The sequence below is a fragment of the Anabrus simplex genome, chromosome 12 (assembly GCF_040414725.1).
Source record: "Anabrus simplex isolate iqAnaSimp1 chromosome 12, ASM4041472v1, whole genome shotgun sequence".
NCBI classification, from domain to species: domain Eukaryota; kingdom Metazoa; phylum Arthropoda; class Insecta; order Orthoptera; family Tettigoniidae; genus Anabrus; species Anabrus simplex.
The window spans coordinates 75,108,479-75,135,060 of record NC_090276.1 but is presented as its reverse complement, the minus strand read 5'-3'; the positions used below and the strand labels follow the sequence as shown (position 1 = coordinate 75,135,060).

The window sequence follows — 26,582 nt, the reverse complement described above, 5'->3', positions numbered from 1 at the left end:
TCATTTAACCAGTTAATTTAATAGGAATAAATTTTAAATGTCCAGGAACACTACTGTTAGCAATGTAGCAAGTATGTGGTTACATCAAAAACTCTTTTAAATACAGTTCATTTAAGTCGAAAAAGTTACGCAAATTTTTTTGGCAGCAAAGGGCAAATGCCTGGAGAGAGGGGGTACTGTCTATAAATATAGAAGGGATGCCATGTTGTAACCCCTGCATTTTGTATCGTGAGGCTGAAGACGGGGTTGAACTGCTCTGTAAATCAATCGACAAGTAGACTAAGTCCAACCAACAGATTTTAGCCGATGTGGCTGGGATCTTGACTCCATGTGGAGATAGTTTTTCTTTGAGCAGAAGTAATTGTATAAAAAGGACAGTCAAGATGCCGAAGAAGTTTGTATAGATTTGTGTGTGGTAAGGAAAGTAATTTGTGTGCGGGTAATAAATACTATAAGTCGAGTGCGATCAACAAAATCAACAAGTGAAGGGCATTTTTTTAAATGTTTATTTCCAGGAAAAAGGAAGAAAAATGCAATGTACAGCCAAAAATGTAAAAATGGCTAAATAAAATGAAAAAGGGTCGCCGGTGAGCCCAAAGATGAACGCTGGTGTGACTTAAGGTAGGTGAAATGCCATCTTAATGCCTACTATACCTTGTTTCATGATGTCAAACTTATATGTATTTGAAGTGGGTATTTATGACGCAGTTGGTCACCCATATTGTTTCTTTGTGAATGTCAGAATATGAAGAAAAGGGTCATCTGTTTTATTTTCTGCTTGGATAAATTTTTAAAGTATTGCGAGTGCCGTGTAATGTTGTAAAAAGTTATTAATGGGGGTTTCAAAGTGATATCACGTCCAAAGTAGATCGTCAGTTCCGTGAATTTATTGCCTATACTTTGTGATGTCAAATTAAGATGTTTATTCGACGTAAAATTTTCAGTTGAAATTTTATGGAATTGGTGCGAAAGGGATTTGTGGTTACCCATTTTCTATCGGGTGGAAGCGCTGTGTGTAGTATTGAGTGATGCAGATCGGTAAATTTGTCACGAAGTGTAACGTATTCGATGTCCGTTCAAACCGTGTATGAGTGACAATAATAACAGTAAATTTGTCAGTCATTTCGTGAAAATCTAGTTTTAAAATACAAGATCATTTTATGCAAAGTTGTTCATTGTTAAAGTATTGTGCGTTATTAGGCGTCGTGGATTCTAGTAAGGATTTTTATTCCAGTTCTTTTGTTAGTGAGAGTCGTTGAGTTTGAGAACAGAGATTAGATTTGTCGTACGAGTTGAGATAGGATTTGCGAATCAGGTGATTGGAAGCCTGTAGATGAAGCCAGGACTTTGTGGAAGCCCGAGGAAGATTTTATAATGTTTGGGGAGGAAAGTAGAGTACGAGAATCCGCACCAGTATTAATTTGCGACGTGTACAATTATTGTGGGACATTTTAAAGTAAATCTATGTGCATATTTGGTTTGATCAGAGTGTTGTATTTTGTTCTATTTTGCAAAGTCAAAGGGGGTTCATTCTTTGAAGCCAGTCATGTATGACGAAGACCTGTGTTTCATGTCGAAACTTACAGACAGAGGAGGGTCGTGTGGGTTTCAAGCCGCCAGTTGATCAATAGGGGACATTTAGTATAACGGAAGGTGTGTAGAGAGTTAGGTATTGAAACGAGATTGCATTCTTGGCATCAAGGAGCATTAACTATGGGATCTAGTTCAAATTTTCAACCGGGAATAACGTGTAGGTTATTAGATACTGTGAATTTGTTTAATTGAGATTGTAATGTATATCTGAAACCCTAAAGTTAGAGTATGAGCGAGGTTAGCCAATTTCAGGGTTGTCCAAAATATAGAGTGATGATTGTTTTGTTTGTGAGGGTGCACACACTTTATGATATGTTATGACAAGATATGACATCGTAATCGGCTTACATTATACGGCGAGTTGATTTGGTTTGTACTAGATTATTAGGGTTATCCAAGTATTAATATTGGCTAGGGTTAGATTAGATTTAAAGTGTGATGTCATGAAACAAGATATAATACTGGAAATGAATTATGTAAAAAAAAAAATCCAGCTACAAAATAATGATCAATCTTCACCTGAGCAAGTTTATTGGGCGGCAGTCTCCTTGCTTTGGCAGCGACTGGTGGTATGATTGTAGAGATGGTGTGGAAAAAATGTAAGTCGGTTGCAGTAAATGCTGGATTGTCCCGAAGGAGGCCAGGGTAGTCTTGGAGTAAAATTAAGTATTGGTTGTGAGGGTCGAGTAAGTGAACACCTCCTGAGACGGGACAATACTGGTAGTACATGGATTGATAAATTAGTTGTGCCATCTGCGAGACGTTTGTGTTTTATATCAACTAACAACCCATAGTTATTGAGAAAGCCAGCACCGAGGAGAGATAGCTGAACATCAGCTATTGTGAATGGCCTCAAAAATGATCGTCTCAAACCAAACTTCACGAACGTAGCAGGGGGAGAGGTGATACTCCCAGGTGGCGGATAGGGGGGCCCTAACCGGACTTGAGGGAAATAAAATACCTCTCGCGGACACCCCCCCCCCCTGTGGGTGGGGAAGGCAGACAAAGAATTCACCCACGGTATCCCCTGCCTGTTGTAAGAGGCGACTAAAAGGGGCAACCAAGGGATGATCCAATTGGAACCATGAAACTACTTGTAATTAGTACCATCACGTAGGGAACACCATGGGTTGCATTTACTTGCCCGAAGTACCACTGTGATAGGTATGCAATAGGTTTGTGATTAGTAGCGACAGTGTGTGAATCAGGCGGTGGGTCCTACAGTATCTGTGATTCGTACCCCTATATGAGTGACACCATGGTTCTGCCTTACCTATGCTCAGTTCCCACTATGTGAGGAATTCCACGGGATAGTAAGAGTCCCTGTGGTTAGACCGCTTATGTGCGAACCACCATAGGTCTGTTACATGTGCGCATTACACTACCTGTGAATAGTACCATAATGTGTGGAATACCACGAGTCTCTGCTACTTTTGATTAGTACCGCAACATTACACATAGCACGGTTCTACTTTCCTAGCGATAAATACCATTATGAGGGGCTGATGACCTGGATTTTGGACCAGTTTCGACTATAAGCATGATTGGTTCGGCATCGTGCTGTAGAAGCCGTCCCTTGGTTGGTAATACTATTGTTTTTTGCCAGCTTCTGTGCATGTGAGGCACTGTTTGTCGGATCCACCGATCATTTTAAATTGATATCCGTCCATTCATTCTTCGTCCTCATGCTTTGAATTCTGGTCAGTGGAGGATTTTGGACTTTTGTCATTTCATTTCATCTCATTTCGTACCATTAGGGCCGGATGACCTCGATGTTAAGACCCTTTAAACAACTAACATCAATCAATCAAACCAAATTCGAGTGGAATTAAGTGCTCGCCGTACGTTTTGATTGTTGTCCAGTTAGCTACATATAGAAGGCGTTTGCAAGCACGCTTTTAATCTTCTGCTATGTGAGGAAGAACGGTCAAATCCGCTCCTGAATCAATCAGAAATCGCCTGCCAGAAGAGCGGTCTGTAATGAATAAGCAGCAAGAATTTACAATGCCCATATCACTATGTGCCACCTCTAGCAAGGGGCCTGAGCATTTCCCGAATCTGAAGAAGTAAGGATAAAACTGCATGGGAGAGTACACTTCTTCGCCTTTTGTTGGTATGTGAAATGGTACCAGCATAATGAACCACATGGCTGATAATGTTTATTGTGAGGTGAATGGGACTTTGAGCAAAAACAATGTTGTTGTCGGTTCAGAACACTATTTACTGATAATGTTAATTGTTCAGTCTGTTCTTCAAGCCTAGAAATCCTATCGGTGGGTGAATCTGACGGTTGCGACTGAACAGCAGATATGCTAGGGCTGGAGTAATCCAATATCCGGTCTGCTATTGTTGCTAGGTTTTCCAGTGCATCACTGGAAGATGCTAATATAGACCTTAAATGTACTGGTAGCCTTTGCATGAAAATTGTTCATAAAAAATCGTCCTGAGCTTGTGTTCTAGCAAAGGTGACTGGGTTTCTTATAACCGAGTTTGATTTCTGTTAAATGTTTGGTTACCTTTTGTCCTTCTGATTCCTCAAATTCAGTTATAGGACGAGACTTGAGGTCTGTAAAAGGTGTGTTGGATAATGGTTGATTCAGAAAGTCACTTACAAGCTCTGCGACATCAGGCTCGAGCGATCCTTTCATGTAATTAAATTTTGTCAATTCTGCCATAATACCGGCTGTAGCGAATTGTGCTTCGATTTGCATCAGCCATAATCTTACGTTCTTTTGCCAAATGGGTGTTGTTTTTTTTTTACCAAGAAGCGTGCGATATATGCATTTCTGTTCTCGTAAATGTCTGTTGATAGTGTTCCTTCCGTATTCTCGGTGTTAGACATGTTTACAGAAACACAATAGTCTACGGTTACACTGCACAACACTTGATGCACGCGTTTTTATTTTATCACGTCAGGGTCACTACTGTTAAGGTAGCCTAACTTGATTTGTGCTCTTAAATTGCTATTTAAGAATTAAAAAGGTAAAAAGCAATGATTTATTGTCAACACAGCATCACACTTAATTAACAACCAGATATATACCGAGCTCGATAGCTGCAGTCGCTTAAGTGCGGCCAGTATCCAGTATTCGGGAGATTGTAGGTTCGAACCTCACTGTCGGCTGCCCTGAAGATGGTTTTCCGTGGTTTCCCATTTTCACACCAGGAAAATGCTGGGGCTGTACCTTAATTAAGGCCACGGCCGCTTCCTTCCCACTCCTAGCCCTTCCCTGTCCCATCGTCGCCAAAAGACCTATCTGTGTCGGTGTGACGTAAAGCAACTAGCATTTGAACAACCAGATATAAACAAACATACATTCCACAAGGAGGTTATACAAACTTAAAGAAGCAAGGAGAGAATGTAAAGATTGGTCACAAAGTCTTTGGAGTCATTTTAATGTAGATGGAGCCACCACAGGATCATCCATCTTTATTGCAACACTTGCCATTAAATACATTCCTCTCGATAACTTTATAATGGCATCTGTCACAAAACGAAACACGGCAGACAAATGATAAGCAGCACACTGCGCAACGTAGTGGTGTGAACACTCGTGCTGCTTGCTGCACATGACCCGAAAGCAAGCAGCAAGGTCACCCTGCTTACTGCAAAGCTCGATGCGTGCGGTGTGAACGTACCCTAATAGTCCGATTACAGCCCTGCAGTGCACTATATAAACCATTGTTCTATATCATATCACTTTGTACACTGTAGAACATACACGTCCCCATGTGCCTCTCAAGAGGGCAAAACACTTGTTTAGAATACCGTTGGTTCCAACTGACAGTTCACATACACCTTGATTCGGTTTCACCTAGTATAAAACCGTCCTGGGAAAATACAGCTGCTGTCAGACATGCTACACGTGACAGAACACAGATCAGTATCTACTGAGTGAGCTAAGCGTGGTGTTCCTCACGTTGTGGGTACTAATCACAGGCAACGCAGACCCGCGGTGTTGCTCACGTGGGTACGACGCACGAGTACTGGAATCCACCAGGCCAGGCTTTTACTGCTACTAATCACAAACCTATTTTGTACCGAATTCAGAGGTACTACTCGCAAGTATAGGCAACCTATGGTGTTCCCCGCGTGATGGTACGATTCAAAATTAGTTTCATGGTTCTAATTCAGTCAGCCCTTGGTCGCCCCTTTTTGTCGCCTCTTACGTCAGGCAGGGGATACCGCGGGTGTATTCTACATGTGCGTCCCCCACCCGCAGGGGGTAATGACAATTCAGAAAAGCCAAATATCCTATTTGACCTAATTCCCATTTTTAGAAACGTCAAACAAACAATTCATAATTCAGTTTTGTGTAATATTCACAGCATTTTTCCCCAGCAGCCATCTCTTTCCCCACCCATCCTTCGGCCCCGCCTTAATTCCTCCTTCCCCCTTCTCCTTTCACGAACCTCTCCACTTGCCCCACTCCTTCCTTTTCCTTTGAATCTCACAACCGTTAGCAGGAGGCACACAACAATAGGCCAGGCACCGCATGCCGCAAAGAGAGGCAAGTCTCATATATCCTATGCCATTTGATTAACACGCTCTCTCCTTCAATTCATTAATTTTACCTATCATTTATTCAGGTTAACTTCATGGATACCGCAATGAATTGCGAATTTATACCACCCGCAAATTAAGAATGTCTCAGTTTTAACCATACCTTCATGTGCCGTCCTGACAATATCCAACAGCATTTCAGCAAAATTTTAACAAGCACTACAGGAACACATCATTTTATTTACGTTGGTTGATGTTGAAATACAATCTAGCAGTTCTGCATCAGCTGGTGGTTATTTACAGTGGAGTCCTGTGGCTTGTATACTGCTAACACCACTCAAGTAGATTTGGTGATTAATGATCTGACTACAGAATCAACATTTACCAGTTCTAGTTTTGCAATTGAAATTGTAATGATTAACAGTTATGGAACAAACACTTCTATGAATATTAATGCATGAAAGAGTCTGGATGATGAGCATACTCCAGATGCTAAGAATTTAGAGCCTAATTTATTTTTCAGATTTTTACACTTCGTTCATCCCAGATTTTAATGTTAATTGTGTGTTTGTACATTAGTTTCATGTCAATTATGTGTTTTTACATTTGTTTAGTTATTAGATGTATTACATTTAGGCTGAAGATGGCCAGCCAAGGCTGAAACTAGTCCCTAGTTTAGTAATGTAATTCAATAACATTGCATATTACAGTATTGAAAAGGTGGACCATTACAACATTAAATTAACCATTCTTAATGTGATCACAATTCAATACGGATCAAAACCATGAAGTTTATATCATATGGTTCTTGAATCAAGTAATCCTGGTAAGGATCCCATACACATCTCCTTTACATCCTTACTACAACCCCTATATACCCTAACAACCATGTGCAGAGGTCTGTACCCTTTATTTACAATCACGTTTATCTGATAACCCTAATGAAGATCTTCCCTTATAATAACACCTACGTATTTACAATCATTCCCATAAGGAACTCTCACCTCATCAACACAGTAATTAATACTTAAAGGACTTTTCCCATTTGTGAAACTCACAACCTGACTTTTAACCCCGTTTATCAACATACCAAGTCCATCTCACAATATTATAGAGGTCATTTTGCAGTTGCTCATAATTTTGTAACTTATTTATTACTCTATATAGAATAATATCCGCAAAAAGCCTCTTCTCTGATTCCACTTCTTTACTCATATCATTTTTATATATATTAAGAAACTATAAAGGTCCTGTAATACTGCCTTGAGAAATTCCCCTCTTAATTATTACATGGACAGCTAAAACTTCACCTACTCTAATTCTCTGAGTTCTATTTTCTAGAAATATAGGCAACCAGTCACTCTTTTGCCTAGTCCAATTGCACTCATTTTTGCCAGTAGTCTCCCATGATCCACCTTATCAAATGCCTTACCAACACGTCAATCACGATACAGTCCATTTGACCTCTTGAATCCAAGGTATCTGCTATACCTTGCTTGAATCCTACAAGTTGCACTTCAGTGGAATAACCTTTCATAAACCTGAACTGCCTTCTATCAAACCAGTTATTATACTTCTGCCTTTTGAATATCCTCGCATACACACTCCCCTTGTTCATTAATGATTCCTGGAATGCCCTCCTTGGAACCCGTTCCTGCCTTAAAGTACCTATACATACCCTTCCAATTTTCACTAAACTTTGTATGACCGCCAATTATGTTTGCCATCGTGTTATCCTCAGCCGACTTCTTTGCTAGATTTAAAGTTAGAAATTTCATGATTATTGGTTACTGAAAAGGTGGATCTTTCCTTCTATTTAATATTGTATATTTCTTTACTAGATTCAATTTCCTAGCAAGTTCCCTCAATTTCTCCTTACTTCCACAGTCATTTCTAACTCTTTCCAGTCTGCACCTTCTTCTTAGTCTCTTTCTCTCTTGTAATAACGTGGGTCTTTACCATTCTTACCACTTTTAAAGGTACAAACCTGTTTTCACATTTCTCAACAATTGCTTTAAACCCATCCAGAGTCTGTTTACATTTTTATTTACCGTTTTCCACCAATCATAGTTACGTTTTAAAAACGCCCTCATGCCTGTTTTATCAGTCATATGGTACCGCCTAATAGTCCTAATTTTAATCTCTTCCTGACTTTCATATTTATTTTTAACTATGACAAAAATAGCCTCGTGATCACTATTACCATCTATTACTTCGGTTTCTCTATAGAGCTCATCTGGTTTTAGCAGCACCACGTCTAGAATATTCTTCCCTCTAGTTGGTTCCATTTTTTCTGAATCAGCTCTCCTTCCCATGTTAACTTATTTGCCGTTTGTTGGTCGTGCTTCCTGTTGTTCGCATTACCTTCCCAACAAAACTGACATCACACGCTACAATCACATCCCTTTCCGTATCGTTTCCCACGTCACTATTACCATCTATTACTTCGGTTTCTCTATAGAGCTCATCTGGTTTTAGCAGCACCACGTCTAGAATATTCTTCCCTCTAGTTGGTTCCATTTTTTCTGAATCAGCTCTCCTTCCCATGTTAACTTATTTGCCGTTTGTTGGTCGTGCTTCCTGTTGTTCGCATTACCTTCCCAACAAAACTGACATCACACGCTACAATCACATCCCTTTCCGTATCGTTTCCCACATAGCTGATTCATCATTATCATCAATGTCCCACTCCAGTCGCCCAGGTGTGTTAAGAAGCTTCCTCCACTCCTTTTATCTCCTTCCACCTTTCCTGCTGCATTACTTACGCCACATCCAATCCAGTTTATCTAATGTCCTTCCAAATCTGATCCATCCACCTACTTCTCGGTCTTCCAACTGGTCTCTTTCCCTTAACTTCTCTTTCCAATTCCCATTCTTTTTACATGTCCGAACTATCTCAGTCTCGATTTCTGTATCTTCTGTACTAACGGTTCTATATTTAGCTCTTCTCCGATTTTAATATTTTGAATTCTATCTCTTCTTGTCTTTTTAACCGATTTTCTTAAAAATTTAATTTCTACTGCTTGGATCTTACTATCCTGTCTCTTATTAGTTACCAGTGTTTCTAGTCCGTATGTTACAATTGGTATGAAATACTGTTTATATAATATTAACTTCGTTCTCTTGGGTACTTTGTCATCCCATAAAAGCTCTCTGACTTATTAATTTCAGGATTGATTTCATTACTTCCATTAATAATGCTACCCAGATATGTAAACTGTTCTACATTCTCTAGCTGTTCTCCGTCTATGTTCACTTGGCTTTTCTTTTTCTCTTTTCCACAGTGCATGACTACAGTTTTCTTTTTACTAATTACCATTCCAAACTCCTTCAGATTTTCATTCCAAATGTCCAGTCTCCTTTGTACTTCCTTTTCTGCCTTTCCCGAAATCACCACATCATCTGCAAATACCAAAGCTTTCACTTCATCACTACTGATACTCTGTTTAACATGTTTTATGATTTCATCCATCAGTAATGGCGACAGTGCACTTCCTTGCCTGAGACCTTTCTTTGTATAAAATATTTCAGAGTCTCCACTCCCCACTTGTACACTCCTTTCACTCTTATGATACAACATTTTTATCCATTCATTCATTCATTCATTCATTTATTTAGCTTCCATAGACTGTACAATTACATATTTTGAAATATGCCAACAGTATAGGAGTTGTCAAGTGATTTCCTAATACTAACAATAATATATGCACAACAATGAACATTTTGAAACAGAAGAAGAACAGAAACACCACATACCTCAATATTAGGACATCACATCTTTTTTTTTTTAAATAATATTAATAACCAATATTTACAAGACAAAATAAAAATATATTGGTGTGGTGTTAATAATGTGAACATAGTCAATGTGACATTAACATATTTTTAAGGCTATATACTAGATTACAAGTTAATAAGTAGTAGCATCATTACCAGCACTTCATCATGTATTCTTCTGTACTGTAGAAGCAGCTACTCAGCAGGAGATTTTTTAAAGCTGTGGTAAATGAACTGACGGGACTAATATCTTTAATCGTATTTGGAAGCTTATTATACAATCTGATTCCAACAGAGTCTACATGTCTCAAGGCAATGGTTTTACTCTTGTGTTCGATAAAAATATTATTTCTTGTTCTCGTCTAGTAATTGTGATTGTCAAAATTCTTTCTGAAGTGATCAATATTTTTTTTCACGTGTAGAATGCATTGCATGATGTATATGCTTGGTACTGGGAGTATCCTTAGTCTCTTAAATAATGGTCTGCAATGATCTAACCTGTTATGTCTCAATATAATTCTGATAGCTCGTTTCTGTATTCGAAAAATAACATCAAGATTTGATTTGTAACAGCCCCAGAGACCAATAGCATAAGTGATGACAGAATGGAAATATCCAAAATATGCCATTCTAACATATTCTTCACTACAACTATTAGACAAAATCCTTAAGGCAAAACAAACAGAACTCAGAGACTTCCCTATTTTTTTAATATGACAATCCCATCTTAATTTTTCATCTATATGGACACCTAAAAATTTTGTGGTCAACGAATTTTCAATTGCATTTGCATTTAATATAAGGTTGTGTTTTTTTGCAGTTTTGTCATGGTAGTTAGATGCCTTGAATTCCATGTACTGGGTCTTTTTAAAGTTCAATGTTAATTTGTTTTTCCTGAACCATGATTCTAACCTAGACAGGACTGTATTTGCTGTAGTTTCTATAGACGTAGGGTCAGGATTATTAATAATTATGTTTGTATCATCAGCATACAGAACTGCTGTTTCTACCTGATTATTGTGAGGAAGATCATTCACATAGATCAAGAAAAGAACAGGCCCCAAAATACTACCCTGCGGAATACCTAAGTCTATGCTTTTTACCTGAGAGTGATATGTCTCATTATGCCCTTTACTGTTACAATGTGTAATTTCAACAAACTGGGATCGTTTATTCAGGTATGATCTAAACCAGTCATTAACAATTCCTCTAACTCCAATCTGATATAATTTGTGCAACAATATTTCATGATCAACAATATCAAATGCCTTTGAAAGGTCAAGAAATAGTCCTATCACAGTTTCATCATTGTCAAGAGCATTTACGACCAACTGTGTAAAATGTGATAAAGCAGACAAAGTACTTCTGCCAGCTCTGAACCCATGTTGTGCATTATTTAACAAGTTATATTTGATTAAAAATTTAGTAAGCCGATCTTTCATAGCACATTCAAATATTTTTGAAATAACCGTAAGTATTGATATTGGTCTGTAGTTATGTAAATCGTGTAAGTTTCCACTTTTTTTTTTTTTTTTTTTTTTTTTTTTTTTTTTTTTTTTTGCTAGGGGCTTGACGTCGCACCGACACAGATAGGTCTTATGGCGACGATGGGATAGGAAAGGCCTAGGAGTTGGAAGGAAGTGGCCGTGGCCTTGATTAAGGTACAGCCCCAGCATTTGCCTGGTGTGAAAATGGGAAACCACAGAAAACCATCTTCAGGGCTGCCGATAGTGGGATTCGAACCTACTATCTCCCGGTTGCAAGCTCACAGCCGCGCAGTTTCCACTTTTAAAGACTGGGATAACTTTAGCTATTTTTAGGAGATTAGGGAACTGACCACTAGAAAATGATTCATTGATGAGATAAGTTAAAGGCTGTACCAGATAGGGAGCACATTTTTTTAATGAGTTTTGTGGGAACTTCATCTACACCTGTGGAAGTTTTGTTCTTCAAAGATTGTATGATTTTAAAAACTTCCAGTTCTGTTACTGGAGTTAACTGCATAGAGTTTTGCACAAAGGTTGGGAGTTCTGGTAATACATCTGATTTATTTGCATTTTCAAGTTTGTATGGTTAATGATTGTTAATGATTTTGGTACATTCCTTTCCAGTAGGCATTCCCATACATGATTTCTCTTAACTGTATTATAAGCTTTTTCCAAATCCAAAAATACGAAGATTTCCGTGTTCCTTTCCAAATGTTTTTCCATTATCGTTCGCACTGTAAATATCAAGTCTATTGTTGATCTATTCGGTGTAAAGTCATAATCAGCTATCTTATCAAATAATGTTGAATCAGCATCGGCGCTACCCTTTCCCGGTCTGTACAGTCCAATGCATCAAGTTGCCTATTACCTTTAGAGATGAGAATTTCATGTTTGTCATCTTTTGTAGCTTACAAATTCTTCTTTCACCAGAATGAATACCTCACCTTCCTACCATTTCTATCCTATCTCTACGATACACACAATTTCCATGAGAATATTTCTGCATCCATTATATCACTTCTCAGCCATGATTCAACTATTACAATATCTGGTAAGTACACTGACTGAGCAAAAATGAAATGTCGTATGGCTTTTAGTGCCGGGATATCCCAGGACGGGTTCGGCTCGCCAGGTGCAGGTCTTTCTATTCGACACCCGTAGGTGACCTGAGCGTCGTGATGAGGATGAAATGATGATGAAGACAACACATACACCCAACCTCCGTGCCATTGGAATTAACCAATTAAGGTTAAAATCCCCGACCCGGCCGGGAATCGAACCCGGGACCCTCTGAACCGAAGGCCAGTACGCTGACCGTTCAGCCAACGAGTCGAACACTGACTGAGCAAATGTCATGGGATAGCAGAGCACTGATGCGCAGGTGTGTTGTCTGTGTACCACACAACCCTGTGCCAGCGGCAGTTGTATAGGAGACCTTGTGAGCAGTGGCTGTGCATGTGATAGGTGTAACATGGAACGTCGTCGTGAGGTGACACCGTTCGAACGAGGTATGGTGGTCGGTGCCCGACGGATGGAAGGTGCGATTTCGGAAGTGGTGCGGGAATTCGGCTTCACACGATCAACCATGTCCAGGATGTATCGTGAATGGTTGAAAGCAGGTGTCACCGTCCACAACAGACGAACGACCGGCCGTCCAGCCACCCTCGATGACCGTGACCGGCGACATCTGAGACGGATTGTCAATAGTGACAGACAGGCAACCGTGCAACAAACCACAGCTCAATTCAACACAGGCCACGCTGGACACGTCTCCCCGTGGAAAATCCGTACGAACATGTGTTCTGTGGGGCATGGGAACCGGCGCTGCACATGGGTGCCACTGTTAACCCGACATCATAGGGCACAACGACGCGCATTTGTCACCAGTCACTAGGGATGGACACTGGAACAATGGCGTAACGTGATATGGTCGGACGAATCACGATTTCAACTGCACCATGCTGATGGGAGGCACCGTGTATGGCGCAGACCACATGAAGCGATGGATCCCGCCTGCCTCGAAGGTGTGGTCCAGGGTGCTGGTTTGTCTGTTATGGTCAGGGGTGCATTTTCCTGGTATGTAATGGGCCCCTAGTTGTTCTGGAAGAGACTTTGAATGGTATGCGATATGTTGAGCTGCTTGGAGACCATCTCCACCCATTTTTGGCCTTCCAGAGCCCAGACAGTTCGCAGTGTTTCAAGATGATAACGCGCTGCCACATCGCTCCCACGTCACCCGGGAATGGTTCCAGGAACATGCAGCGGAGGTCCAACGACTGTCATGACCACCAAGGAGCCCCGATATGAACCCTATCAAGCATATCTGGGATGTCTTGGAACGCAGGCTCCGTGCCATGGATCCTGCACCCACGAACAGACCAGCATTGGCGGCTGCTCTGCAAACGATTTGGTGTCAGCTGCATACAGAGGACTACCAGGGACTTCTTGAATCACTGCAGTTCGCAGGACCAGAGGAGGCCCCCCCACACGCTATTAGGTGACTATCCCATGACATTTGCTAAGTCAGTGTATATACCTAATAAATTACTTAATTCTATTCCTTTCTTTACAATACTTCTACACTTCAACACTAACATCATCCCTACTTGACTTCCAGATCCCTGTTCCCTTATCACCGCTCCCTAGACAGCCCCGTTTCCCTGAACGTACCTCCCTATTACCCTTCCAAAGAAATTTCCTAATTTATACGTACCACTACGGTTTAAATGGAGGCCATCTGAGTGCAGATCCCTATCTCCTACTGACCCATTAGGATCTATAAATCTCACTCCCAGTTTGTCACACACCTACTCCATAGTCTCGTTAAATTCCCAACCGTCTTCCAGTCAGTATCCCTCCTACACAGTATTCCACTGATAACAATCTGTGCTTCCTTGAACTCCACCCGTGCTGCATTTACCAGATCCCACACATCCCCAACTATGTTGGTACTTATACCTGCTTGCCTTACGATTTTGGTACAAACGTGAAACACTGCCATCTTCTTCTTTCCCTCCTCCTTCTCTTGTACTTTCCTCAACATCTGCCTCAACCTAATTCCAGGATAACACTCTACCCTGGTTCCCTTTCCTCCACACATGTTCCTCACATATCTAACAATGGAATACCCCATCATAAGAGCCTCAACCCTACCCACCTCATTTGATCCCCTCCCGTCCTGGTCAACCCTATCTTTCCTGACAACTTCAGAAGCTACTTCCTCCCCAATTTCTCCCTCTCGTGACCCTGTTTCACCTGTGTTTTCCGATACTCTACTCTACATTTCCCTTTCCTCCTACATCCACACTTCTCAAAAACAGTTCCCGATTCCTCATCTTCCCTCTGTTGTTCTACCTGCAGTGACTCATACCAATTTCTCACAGACACTTGTTCTGAATTCTGATCCTGAATAGAACCCTTAGCCTGAAATCTCCTGTCTACGATTTCCCCCTTTTCTTCCCATCCCTCTTTTACACCTACTGTACCCTGTACATTGTTTGAGGGAGGCCTACCATCCTTCCTGTCCTCTCAGAGAATCCTAATTATCTCCCTCAAACTCTCTAACTCCTCCCTCATACTCCTTAATGCCTAGTCACACCCACAGTTCCTACACCTGCACTCTTAGCCATTCTTTACAGAGTAATGAAAAGAAAAGTAAAATAACTTATTCTATGCACACAAAAAAAAAAAAAAAACCCCAGTGAAAAGAAAGAAATACTGTCTAGGATAGTACACAAAGATCACACGACAATAAAGTAATTAATATACTACTACACTACAATACTACTTAGTCTTACTACATTTTTATCCTACTACACCGTAACAGGATGAAAACTGCTATTAATTTTTAATACCAAAAGGAATGCACAAGAATGACACAATTCTAAACTGCAGTTAAACCTATCCTAATTACCACAACAGAATTCTAGTAAGAGTTTCTACAGATACTTCTACTATACTACACAAATATTTCACAATAATAGAATAAGCATGCTAATTTCTAAGAAGATGGCTTGACGCTTTAAAGTGGTTCACACAACTAGCAGTCAGTATGCCATGACACGTATAAGCGGTTGACATGGCCAAGCAAAAGGAAAGATTCACTGCAATGGATGCCCTCGCTACACCACAATCTGTTAGCAACAAAGCGTGTAAATATTATTTCACAGAAAGTTTATAACCCGCAACAGTTGAGTGCAGATTTTGCGACCACTGCCGTATGCTATAACACGAACCTTGACAATTTCTGTGATGAAAGAAGTATAGTACTTACATGGGAATATGATGCTTTCACACTTCCTCTTCTGTTGGTAGACACGTGAAATGGAAGCAAAAGGAAAATTAAAAAATTTCAAGTAGAAAATAATACATTTTAATGTCAGTCATTACATTCAGTTACAAAATAAAAGAAGAGTTTGCATGGCTTTTAAAATAAGCTACAAACTTACAGGATATTTCATTTGTTTTTCTTTGTGTGGGAGTGTGCATTGCAATGGCAGCTCAAGACAGAAAGGTGCAGGGTTTCAGTAAGCTCACAACACAATCCTTAATACATTGTGTTACAAAACACGTGTTTAAGAAGGGAAGGATAGCGATGACATCGTAGTCCACAACCAGTAGGTACTGCACAAAGATATCCTCGCCCATTGTAGACACCCTACAATTGCATGTTATTTGTAGTATTATGAGAGCTTGACGAATTATCTACAGGTCGAGTTGTATTCATTTAGATTATTTAACAAATAAGTATGAGATTAAATAAGTAATGGCAAAAAAAAGTGCATAAATATAAAACAAAAATAAAAATGTATTCATAACTTGAACAGAGAATGACATTTACTCTTTGGATCCCAGTCTCCCATTAGAATAACATAGCTGTAGTCTGTGATATTTTTACACTGGACTGGTCAGTGGAGCTGTGAGATAAATAGTCAATAAAAATGTGGCCTGATTTTATGACCCATACTTAAGGAAGGCCAATACTGTCCCATCATCGCTGAGTGAGAGCACTGTTAAACCTCTGGTTCTGTCTTCACAAAATTGAGATCAATAACAAACTGGCACCATTATTTAAGACCGTTCACAAGATAATTTAAATAGTTCAATAGTTAAGTGTTGGTTTGCCTGGTTTGGAGCAAGGATGTCCCTCAGAGAAGCAAGCGATAGACAGGACGTACTATGTACCTATTCTGACGTATGGAGCAGGAACTTGGTTATAGAGGCAGAAAGCTGTGACTAGGATACAGGCAAGTGAAATGAAATTTCAGAGAAGCAGGATAGGAGTGACAAGAATGGATAAGGTGAGAAATGAGAAGGTTAGAGATATAGCAAAACAAGAGCCACTACATAACAGGATAGAGGCTTCTCGACTTAGTAGGTACGGAGACAGGTGGATAAAAGGAGCAGAAGAGAGGAGAGGACTGGACAAGTGTGACGAGGGAGAAGAGATGTTCCAAGCAGACCTGGCCAACGACTGGAAATGCAAATGATGATGATTAGTTATTTGAATCTTGATAGTATCTAATTTAACAGCTCACTTACCATATTTAGGCTGCCTAAAACACAATTCTTAATGCTTCCTCAGTTGAGATACCCCAGGACACCTTCCAAGGTGGTGCTGTTCTATAGGGGCTCGACTTTATAAATGCATGTTAAAAATGTGTAAGTATCATTTGCATTTACTGATCAATACAAATGCAGTCAGGATATCCAATCATGGCTGAACAGCTGCTGCTGTTTCATTTTGGACACCCCTCTGCTGTAACTTGATACTATTTTATTTAGGCTTCAGTGTACTACACTCTGAGAAGGTGAGCGATTACTAATATTTGAACTCTGTTGTTTACCGAGTTCCACTGTTCACTGCTTTCTAAGCAGCTTGATAAGTCCCAGATCGCACTCATCCGGTGATGCACCAGATCTTGATGAGATTCACAGTTGAAATATTATTATTACAACTTACAATTTTAAATCAGTATAGGATTCTATAGGTCCACTGCCACATTTCTGGGACACGTTAATTTAATTATTTGATAGTAAGCTCAGGGATTGATGGCCTTATTGTTTAGCCCATTCAAACCATCACCATTGTGTTTAATATAAAATCTACATAGGTTAAGGAAGAAAACAAAAAATGGTCTCTTTTGGTGCCACAACCTCGATTACTGAAATTTAGATGATCAATTTCCAGGTAAACTTGTAGACTCTTGAGAAATATTTTAATTCCAATGATTTTTTACCATTATTACCCAGAGAAAAAAAAAATTATGGCCTGAAAACAAAAAAAAATTGTTCATGTAAGTTACTGAAGATTTCAATTCAATATTTTCTAATTTCCATGTACATTTTATATAAAGTGTCTTATAAAAGAGTTAGACCGTTGGAATCAGCAGTCTTTCCTGAAGGAGCTTCTAATATTAGATTTCAATAATGTTACAGATAACAAAATCGGACATTTCTACGTCAGTGCATCATATCATGACAAATATTTAACATTCTGGTAGTATACAGGAGTGCGATGGGATGAGCTGCCATCGCAAGCAACACACATTTACAACCAATGAAAGACTCTTGGATCATGCTCACCATCTGGAAACACTTCCCATTTACCACAGATCATCAGAGCAATCAGGGATTTCAGTACCAGTGGAATGTTAGGCGAGAGAAACAAAAATAAGACGTAGCCCACCTGATTTGGGAAATAAGCCAAGTTCTGTCCTTCGCAGACAGAATCTTTGTTAAGTCGTGATACACTGAGATGCCACTCAATTATGTTCATCCCTGCTGTACAGCATGTGAGGAACTGAAGGAGACTAGTACAAACAAACGACCACCTCTCATATTGGAACTCAACTGTCAGCTACGGGATCTCCTGTTTTAAGCACAATCCAAATCACAGAAATGTGACTTTTCAGTTCAAAAATCCTGCACTCTGACCAGTGGCTCCTGTAAAATGAGGTGATTTTGCAAGTCAATAAATATCTGCAATTTTGCTATAATTGTCTTTAGGTTGGCTCTATGGCGTTGTGTGCTCTCCAGCCACTAGATGGCACCGTTCACTGCGTCTGTGGTAGGTTTCAGCGTTATCAGATCAGTACAGCTTGCCCTGTTGTGACGTAAATATGGCTGCATTGCTCTCTGTTTGCACCAAGGAAGAACAGTGTTCCATAATCAGTTTCTTGTGGTCTGAGGGTGTACCAGAAGCAGAAAATCATACAACAGTCACTCGTCTATTATTCAGGACCATATCACGCACTTGTCCAATATTGGCATCAATTACGGGTGCAGATGGACGCCCAGAACTTTCCTCACCCTTCACGCTCGTGCGACCCCTCTTGAAAGGTTCAATCCACTGGTAAACACTTTGCTGTGGCAAAACATTGTCCCCGTATTGTGCTCAAAGGCTTCTAAGAATTTCCGAACAAAAAAAAAAAATGATTGCAGAACACAGTTCTTCCTTGGTGCAAACAGAGAGTGTCGCGGCCACCTTTATGTCGCAACAGCCAAGCTGTACTGATCTGATAACGCTGAAACCTAGCACAGACGTAGACAATGGTACCATCTAGCGGCTGGTGAGCACACAACGCCATGGAACCAACCTAAAGACAATTAGAGCAAAATTACAGATATTTATTGACTTGCCTATGTATAAGAAGATTCTGGGATCAACTAGAAAATCAAATTTGTGAGGTGAAAACAATCATCAACTACATTTAAATAATAGATGAAATCATTAATGTAATAGAAAACAACACCTGAATCTACTAGTATCACAGTTGAGAGGCATCCTAAAAGTAAGTTTAATGATACTTATCATCTGTAAGCTGGCTGCAACTATAGTGGGACTTCGTTTAGGTCTTTAAGTTTATATTTACGTAACAACCGAGCACTGCCGTTTGGTTACAAAAGCTAGTTAAAGACAGACAGCTGACTAAAACAGTAGTCCAAGCAGAAAGTTTGTTCTATTACTTGATTTTTAAAAACGAAGGATGTGCCAGCTGTGAAAGTCTACAGCCAAAGTGTTATGAGTTATTACAGTGTGCTAAAACTGTGCTCTGTGAACTGTGAGGGTGACAGCAGTCGACTGTGTGGAGTGGCAGATCCACAACAGTTGGCACGGCAGAGAAGCGACTTATTTCCTTCTGGCTTTGAAAGAATATCTTCATGGCGAGGCATGGATTTTGAAGTGATGTCAGAGCAGACATGAAACGCTGGCTAAATGGTCAGGACGCTGCAGTGACATAAAAAAACTTGTCCCATGGGGTTAGACCAATGCCTCAATCATGGAGACAATGTGGTCAAAGTGCTTAGTGTTGCATACAGTGAGAATTATAATGCGAGTCCTCCAATGTGTTTTGTATTGTCACAGTCGTTCTCTACCCAGCAATATGTTTTGAAAAAAGAGATTTCCTTGTGCTAGTAGTTATACATCGCACCATAGTGATGATGGCTAGGACTGAGCAGGTTCAGCCCCAGCATATGCCGTTTGTGAAACTAGGAAATCACAGAAACCCATCTTCAGGGCTGCCGAACAGGGTTCAAATGCACGCTGAGAGCTCAGCTCGCTCCGCTACTGAAGCACTCCACCGCTGGAGTGTAATGGAATAGTGGAACCTCAGTGATACTTGTACTTCATTCTATTTTATAAAGCACAAAATTTTGTTGACTCCTTCCGTCACTTATAATTTTGTAAGCTGATACACAGGGTGGAAGGGAATATTGTACTGCGGTCGTACGAGATAGCAAAGCATATGTGAAAACCTTTTTATTTTCTGGACATACTGTAAGTACTGCAATGGTACCACAGTACTGTATGCTGCGAGTCACTCCAGCCACAGGGACAAGCGACCTGTTGCGACAACCGTAACGAGCATCAGAGTAGTAGAACGAACCACAACTAACACGTGTGCAATGTAAAGCAAAATGGAGAATGTTGACTTCTCTCGTTCTGGACAATAACAGCATGTTGAGAGCTGTACAATTCCTATATTCCTAAGAATATGTGGCATAACTTTCCCTAACACACGCTTCATTATGGAACATATGCGGTGAACTTACTTTTGGGATACCCCTAATAAAAATTTCAAATTTGCACTGCAATGTAACTGCAATAAGTGGAACGTCTTTGATTTTTCAATTCCAAAAATATGGTTGGATAACACAAAGTTAACCACACCCAGGCGACTGGAGCGGGACATGGATGATGATGAACACAAAGTTGCTGCACTTGGAACACCCTTAAAAGCCATACCCATGTGTACACCTATTTGGTTTATCCCTCAAGCCACGAACAGACCAATCAAGTGGCACCTCGGCGTAACTGCTCGGTTCGGCTTCATTAAGTACGTTGACTAGAATGAAGCAACAGCGTGATTAGGGCCCATATTCTACTTCCTTGGTTAAACATACATATAAGATGACTTCACGAACTGACTTAATGAGAAGATCTAAATATTTACATATTATATAATATATTACTTTTAATTATTTCTATTACAAATAAACTCTTCCTAATCAAAAAATTATTTTCCTTCACTCTGCCTTGGTTTTTGACAATACTTTTGTTCCTTTTTAAACTCTTTGGTATTCATCTCTTCCGTCTTCCCCTCCACTGTCTCGTACAAAAGAAAGTAATAACATCCGCAGTCGTATTTCTTGCAGAATACCAAGCCCACTTTCTCGACTTCGTCATCGAGACTTGATAGTGATCGAGACTTGCCCACCGTATTTCTCCGAGTAAACCAACATGCACCTTTCTGATGTGGCGCAGTGTAAATCAAGGGCCACAAGGCCAAATGAAGAGAAAAGAAAGAGAGAGAGAGAGAGAGACTGGTCTTTGTGCTAATTTACGTTTGGTTTACGGCAAGACGTACGTACCAGGTAATGGACAGGAACGAACGAGTAAAAATCAATTCATATATAGAAAGAAACACACAACACCAGGAGAGTGTGGGAAATACCACCACAACTTCTACAGCTAACATCAAAAATAACACGTCATCTTGCACTCGGAGAAATACGGTGATTACTGTAGTACATTGTGACCGTGCAAAATCCCTCCCATAAAGTAAAGTAAAAATATATCACATACACATCCACGCAATGTCCTCTTAAACCACCCATCCACGGCACAACTCGCACAATAAGTTGAGGCATTAAGGTGGCGTTAACTTGGGACGTCTCCTTTAGACAAACTTTAATAGCTTTTGAAACATATGAGGCATTCCGGCTGAGTTACCAACTGTTGAGGAAGTCAACTCAGGACAAAGGCTTGTGGATTAACTTTTCAGAAAATCAATCAACCAATAATAATAATAATAATAATAATAATAATAATAATAATAATAATAATAATAATAATAATAATAATAACAACAACAATAACAATCTGGCCTCAGGCATTTTGACTTAATCCCATCTACGCTGCCTGTGTGTCCATTTCACCCTATCAGATGGCAGAGTGCACAGGCTCAGTTGCAGAGTTTTAATTAATTCTGTCGAATGGACGTAGTCCCACTGTTCAAAAACCAGACTATTTCTGTCACGATTGAACCCACGATCTTGGGATCCCGAGAGCAACACTGTACCACTGACCCACAGAGAGAGCTTGAAGAGACTCGATTGTAAGCTATATCAAATTATACTGCTTCGTGTTATTTTAGTTACCTATTGCTTTTTCTAAGATCAAAAAGAGAAAGCATACTGGGCAGTCATCACCTAGAAACCTTGTTAAGACAATGTTATCCGTTAACACTAAGCATGTTTCATTACTTCGGCACACTTATTTCATTCCAAAGCCATTATTTTTCTCATATGCCAAAGATAGAAAGGTTCATTAAAAATCAAACATCCAAATATGTTTTAAATAATCTCATAAAAAATTAATGAAGCCTTGTTTTCTCTCAAACTTCTCCCTTGAAGTTCACCAAATATTTGTGACATTAATGAATAGCTTCCCTGTACCCAGACCATCCCTTGTTAAATATTCCTATAAACTTGCTGAAGAATAAAATTAAGAATATTTCTCTTGTAAAGTAAATAATGTAAAATAGGTTGGATTAATGATAGGATACGCAATAATTTGTTGATTAAGTTACTTAATATTTTATGGCACTCAGCCAGGCTCATTCCTGGTTCATGTAAGCGAACTTATGTCTCTTCTATATTTTGTACCACATCATTAAGAATGTCCGTTAACGCCACCTTATGAGCAAGAAAAAATTTTGCCGTTTATACAAAATTGTGCTACACAACTAATTTTGAAGGAAAGAACACAACAAACTTGACAGGTACAGCAGGGGAGTAGGCCCCTAGAGAATTTGAATATGTCATTACTTAAGAGTGTGGTTCCTTTGTGAACCAACAGGCTAGTTCTGACAGGCCTGCTGCTATCTGCCTGTTCAATAGTTCCCCTTCAGGGACCACAAGGGAGCCACAGACACCTTATTCACAACACAAAAGAAATAATGATAGCAACCTCAATTGACTTCACGCTGAATATCAAGAAGGTTGTTAAAGGAAAACAATGTTATCCACCCCACTGTTGTTCTCTATTCTGTTCAGATTACAAAAAAGTCTGTTAAAAGTGAAAAGACTTATTCCTATGCATATGAATTAATCAGCATGCAACAAAGTATCAGGTCACAGTCTTGGTCCACTGCCCCAACGTGCCTGTGCACTGACGCAGAAAAACATCACCTGCTAATTCATGAGAGTGCAGATAGTTTAGTTATGCATTGATTTTAATTTTTCTTCAAACCAATGCTTTGGGTCTGAATCAGCAGCTTTGGTGACATATTGATTATTTATTTAATTTACTAATTCGGCCCTAAAATAAAAATATCTTAAATTTTCAACCTATCATAAAAAAATGTTGTTGCTGCTTTTATTTAGTTGGAAAGGCATACAGGTACAAAGTCTTCATAATGCTGACTCGCTTGTCTTCTTGAAATATGTTGGTCCATTTGCAGCATCCTGACTAATCCATGAAGGAGAAGATCAGTCACTCTGATACTATGTTATTTATGCCTGGCTCCGTGGATAAATGGTTAGTGTGCTGGCCTTTGTTCCAGAAGGTACCGGGTTCGATTCCAGGCCAGGTCGGGGATTTTAACCTTCACTGGTTAATTCCAATGGCCTGGGGGCTGGGTTTTTGTGCTGTCCCCAACATCCCTGCAACTCACACACCACACATAACGCTATCCTCCACCACAATAACATGCAGTTACCTACACATGGCAGATGCCACCCACCCTCATCGGAGGGTCTATTTTACAAGGACTGCACTTGGCTAGAAATAGCAACACAACATTATTTATTTATAATTTTGAAAAAAAAAGTATGGTATTGCAGGATCCAAAATAGGCTCCTTCTACTTGTCAAACTCCAATGGTTGCATTGTTAAGACTCTGAACGTAATTGTAGGGTCAATAATTTCTGCCTCGGCTTTAGAATGCTATAATGTCAATTCAGTGACTGCTCCCTCTCCCGAACATCGTTACAGCTGCACTGTGCTGCTGGACAGACCTTGTTACTATACTTTCATTCATTCTACATTATTCTCAAATGTAACTGTCTTTGGGGCCGAGAGTTTGTCACAGTCAATTTCTGTTATCACTAGCCTTAGCAGGTGATGTCCATCATGAAACTCCCGCATGAACTGACCTTGACTGGACCCACAGTTATTTTAGAAGCTACGACAATGCCACCGGACTATCTCGCTCTATGCAGTGTGTCCGTTACGTGACTAGGAGGCATTAATCGAGAGTCTAACCACCCACTTTCCCACAAATTAAGGAGCTATGTCAAACATTGGCCAAATTTTGTCCTAACCAAAAAATATACCTTGGGGTGCTCTGGTGCTAGACTTGGGCATCAACACTGACAATTCCTGTCACACTTGTCCTGTCGTTCTTTCCGACATCAGCTCTTCGATCGGCAGAGGCACACACAACGACACTTACAGCATGCTCCCGATGATCAAGTGACGTCAATTCAGAAGATTTACTTTATGGTAGCAGGTGCCATACAATATTATAGCAGAACCAATGTAAGTATATGCTTTATATTTTGAATAAAAAATTGGAATCATTTATTTAGAAAAGAAAAAATTATGATGATCTGAAAAAGAAAAAAAATTAAAAACAATTAAATCTAGCCAATTAATGTCATACTTAAGGAGGATATAGCCTTGAAGCAACAAAAGAAAAACAATGACAAAGTATGATGACAGGCAGTTATCTATAGGCCTTGCAAACCAATGGCCTTTGGAGTTGGTAAAGATCAAGAGAGGTCAGACAGGAGCAACCTGGTGCCTTGCATGTGCCTCTTCCGTTCTGTGCGTGAGAGAAAGGAAGAAAATTACCAAGTAACACTACACTATACACAAATAAACAAAACGTGATGTCTTCAAAAATCCCGCAAGTGTCACATCCAGCCAGAACCATCTGACTACTAAAAACCTTCTTAAAGGAGAAAATACTTACAAATATTGAATAAAGAGTAGTTTAAATTGGATGGTATTAGTTTAAAAAAAGTGTGTTTGTGCAAAAAACAAGTGCTTACTTAGTCATAGCACGAGCCAGTACACACTAACCTCACCCGCCTTAACATCCGCAGTAAAACAAGTCAAAAACATGTTAGGCCATGATGTCCAACTGTTTTCAATTAGCTCAAAGTATTATAAGAAGAAGTTAAAATATGGAATCAGGTGACAGAAGAGTTTGGAATGTGAAGAAACGTAAAGAAGAGTAACAAGAGATAGCAAGAAAGGGGGAGACAGGAGCTGTGAAAAGTTTCAAGTATTTGGGAGATGTAATCACCGAAGATGGGAAAGAGGATAGTGTGTGAAGGGTTGACATACACAGCAGGTACATGAGGTGATTCCTTACAGGGAAGACAAGAAAAGAGGTTAGAAAGGGGATTCAGGTTCCAGATCGACAGGAGAGGATAGAAATGGTTTGGACACATGGTGCGAAAGGGGGGGGTTTATAGAGGAAGGAGACCACAAGGATGGCCTCAAATGCTGAAGGAGGGTATAGAGAAGAGTGGAGGTAAGATAGAAATACTGGAAGCAGGAAAGAAGTGGAAACGGGAATGAAAAAGAAGAATTTACTCAGAAACGGGGAGGGGGGAACTTGATGATGACCTACACATGCTTGCTTCACTATCAATATTTTTGAGCACTGCTCATACTGGCTCCTGATATAACACTACTCTGTTTGAACTGCAATATCAGTTTGTGTCCACTGTTCTTGGAGGAGGGGACAGCCGAGGAAATGTGTGTGTGCTACGAGGCTTCCTTCCTTAGATGATGAAGATCTGATCTTGATGGGTGAGCATGAAGTCCGTGAACATGTTGATGGGCCCGATGGCGGCTAGGGAGAGCTGGCCATTCTGAGCCCACACCAGGTTCGGACCGAACACCACGGCAAGGTTTGAAGACGTCATTTTATTCAGGTCACTTCGGTCCATCACCTGCACACAAAAATGGACTTATTATCAAAGATCACAAGAGAACAATACGACTGCTCTCGTCCACACGACAAACTAATGCACTTTTGACAGGTAGAGTAGCTTGTTAAATAACTGACTCCTCGGTTAATTAGTCCTCCTTTTGCCAGCCCCTGAATGATCAACACACATTTGTTCATTATTTTATATGTATAGCACTCTATTTCATCTTAATGTGAGAATCACACACATACTTCTTCATTTCAGCTTCCTGTCTCTGAATGACATCAATTTCCCCAACTCATCATCGAGGAGAAAATTGAAGGAAAACAATCTGTGTGGAGACGGAAAAATTCCTGGCTTAAAGACCTGCATTGCTGGTTGGATGAACTTCCATTGAAATCTTTCAAACCGCCGAGTTATCACAAACAATTGGATCGCAACCCTTCGAAAAGAGATGGCGCCCTAGTGTGATGTCCTACTGGTTTTACAAACTCACAGAGGACAATATGACAGGTGAGCAAAGGTAAACTGCATGGAACTTGAATATCAATATTCACTCTAGAGACATGACCTGCAATGAAGACACAGAAATAACTAGAAGCGCAATCATGCACACTTACATCAGTGTACAAACCAACAAACAAGAAGTACATTTTCATAGAATTCTCTAATTTTCATTCTTGACCAACTACATTTGTTACGGGTGGCTTCAGTTGTCACAGGATTTCATGGGGATATAAAATTACTGGTATAAATGGAAAAAAAAA

General features: G+C 39.9%; 1 protein-coding gene across 3 annotated transcripts in view; it reads right to left on the bottom strand.

The window, feature by feature from the left end:
• Positions 1-26,582, bottom strand: part of RhoGAP68F (Rho GTPase activating protein at 68F) — a 91,367-nt gene that overhangs the window by 2,561 nt on the left and 62,224 nt on the right. For 2 of the 3 annotated variants that reach the window (XM_067156412.2, XM_067156413.2), the window contains one exon: positions 15,700-25,836. In XM_067156412.2, coding sequence (XP_067012513.1) covers positions 25,666-25,836 — 171 coding nt within the window. In that variant the 3' untranslated portion in view covers positions 15,700-25,665. Of the gene's footprint in view, positions 1-15,634; positions 15,666-15,699; positions 25,837-26,582 lie in introns of those variants that run through there. The other variant, XM_067156414.2, reaches the window with a different exon arrangement.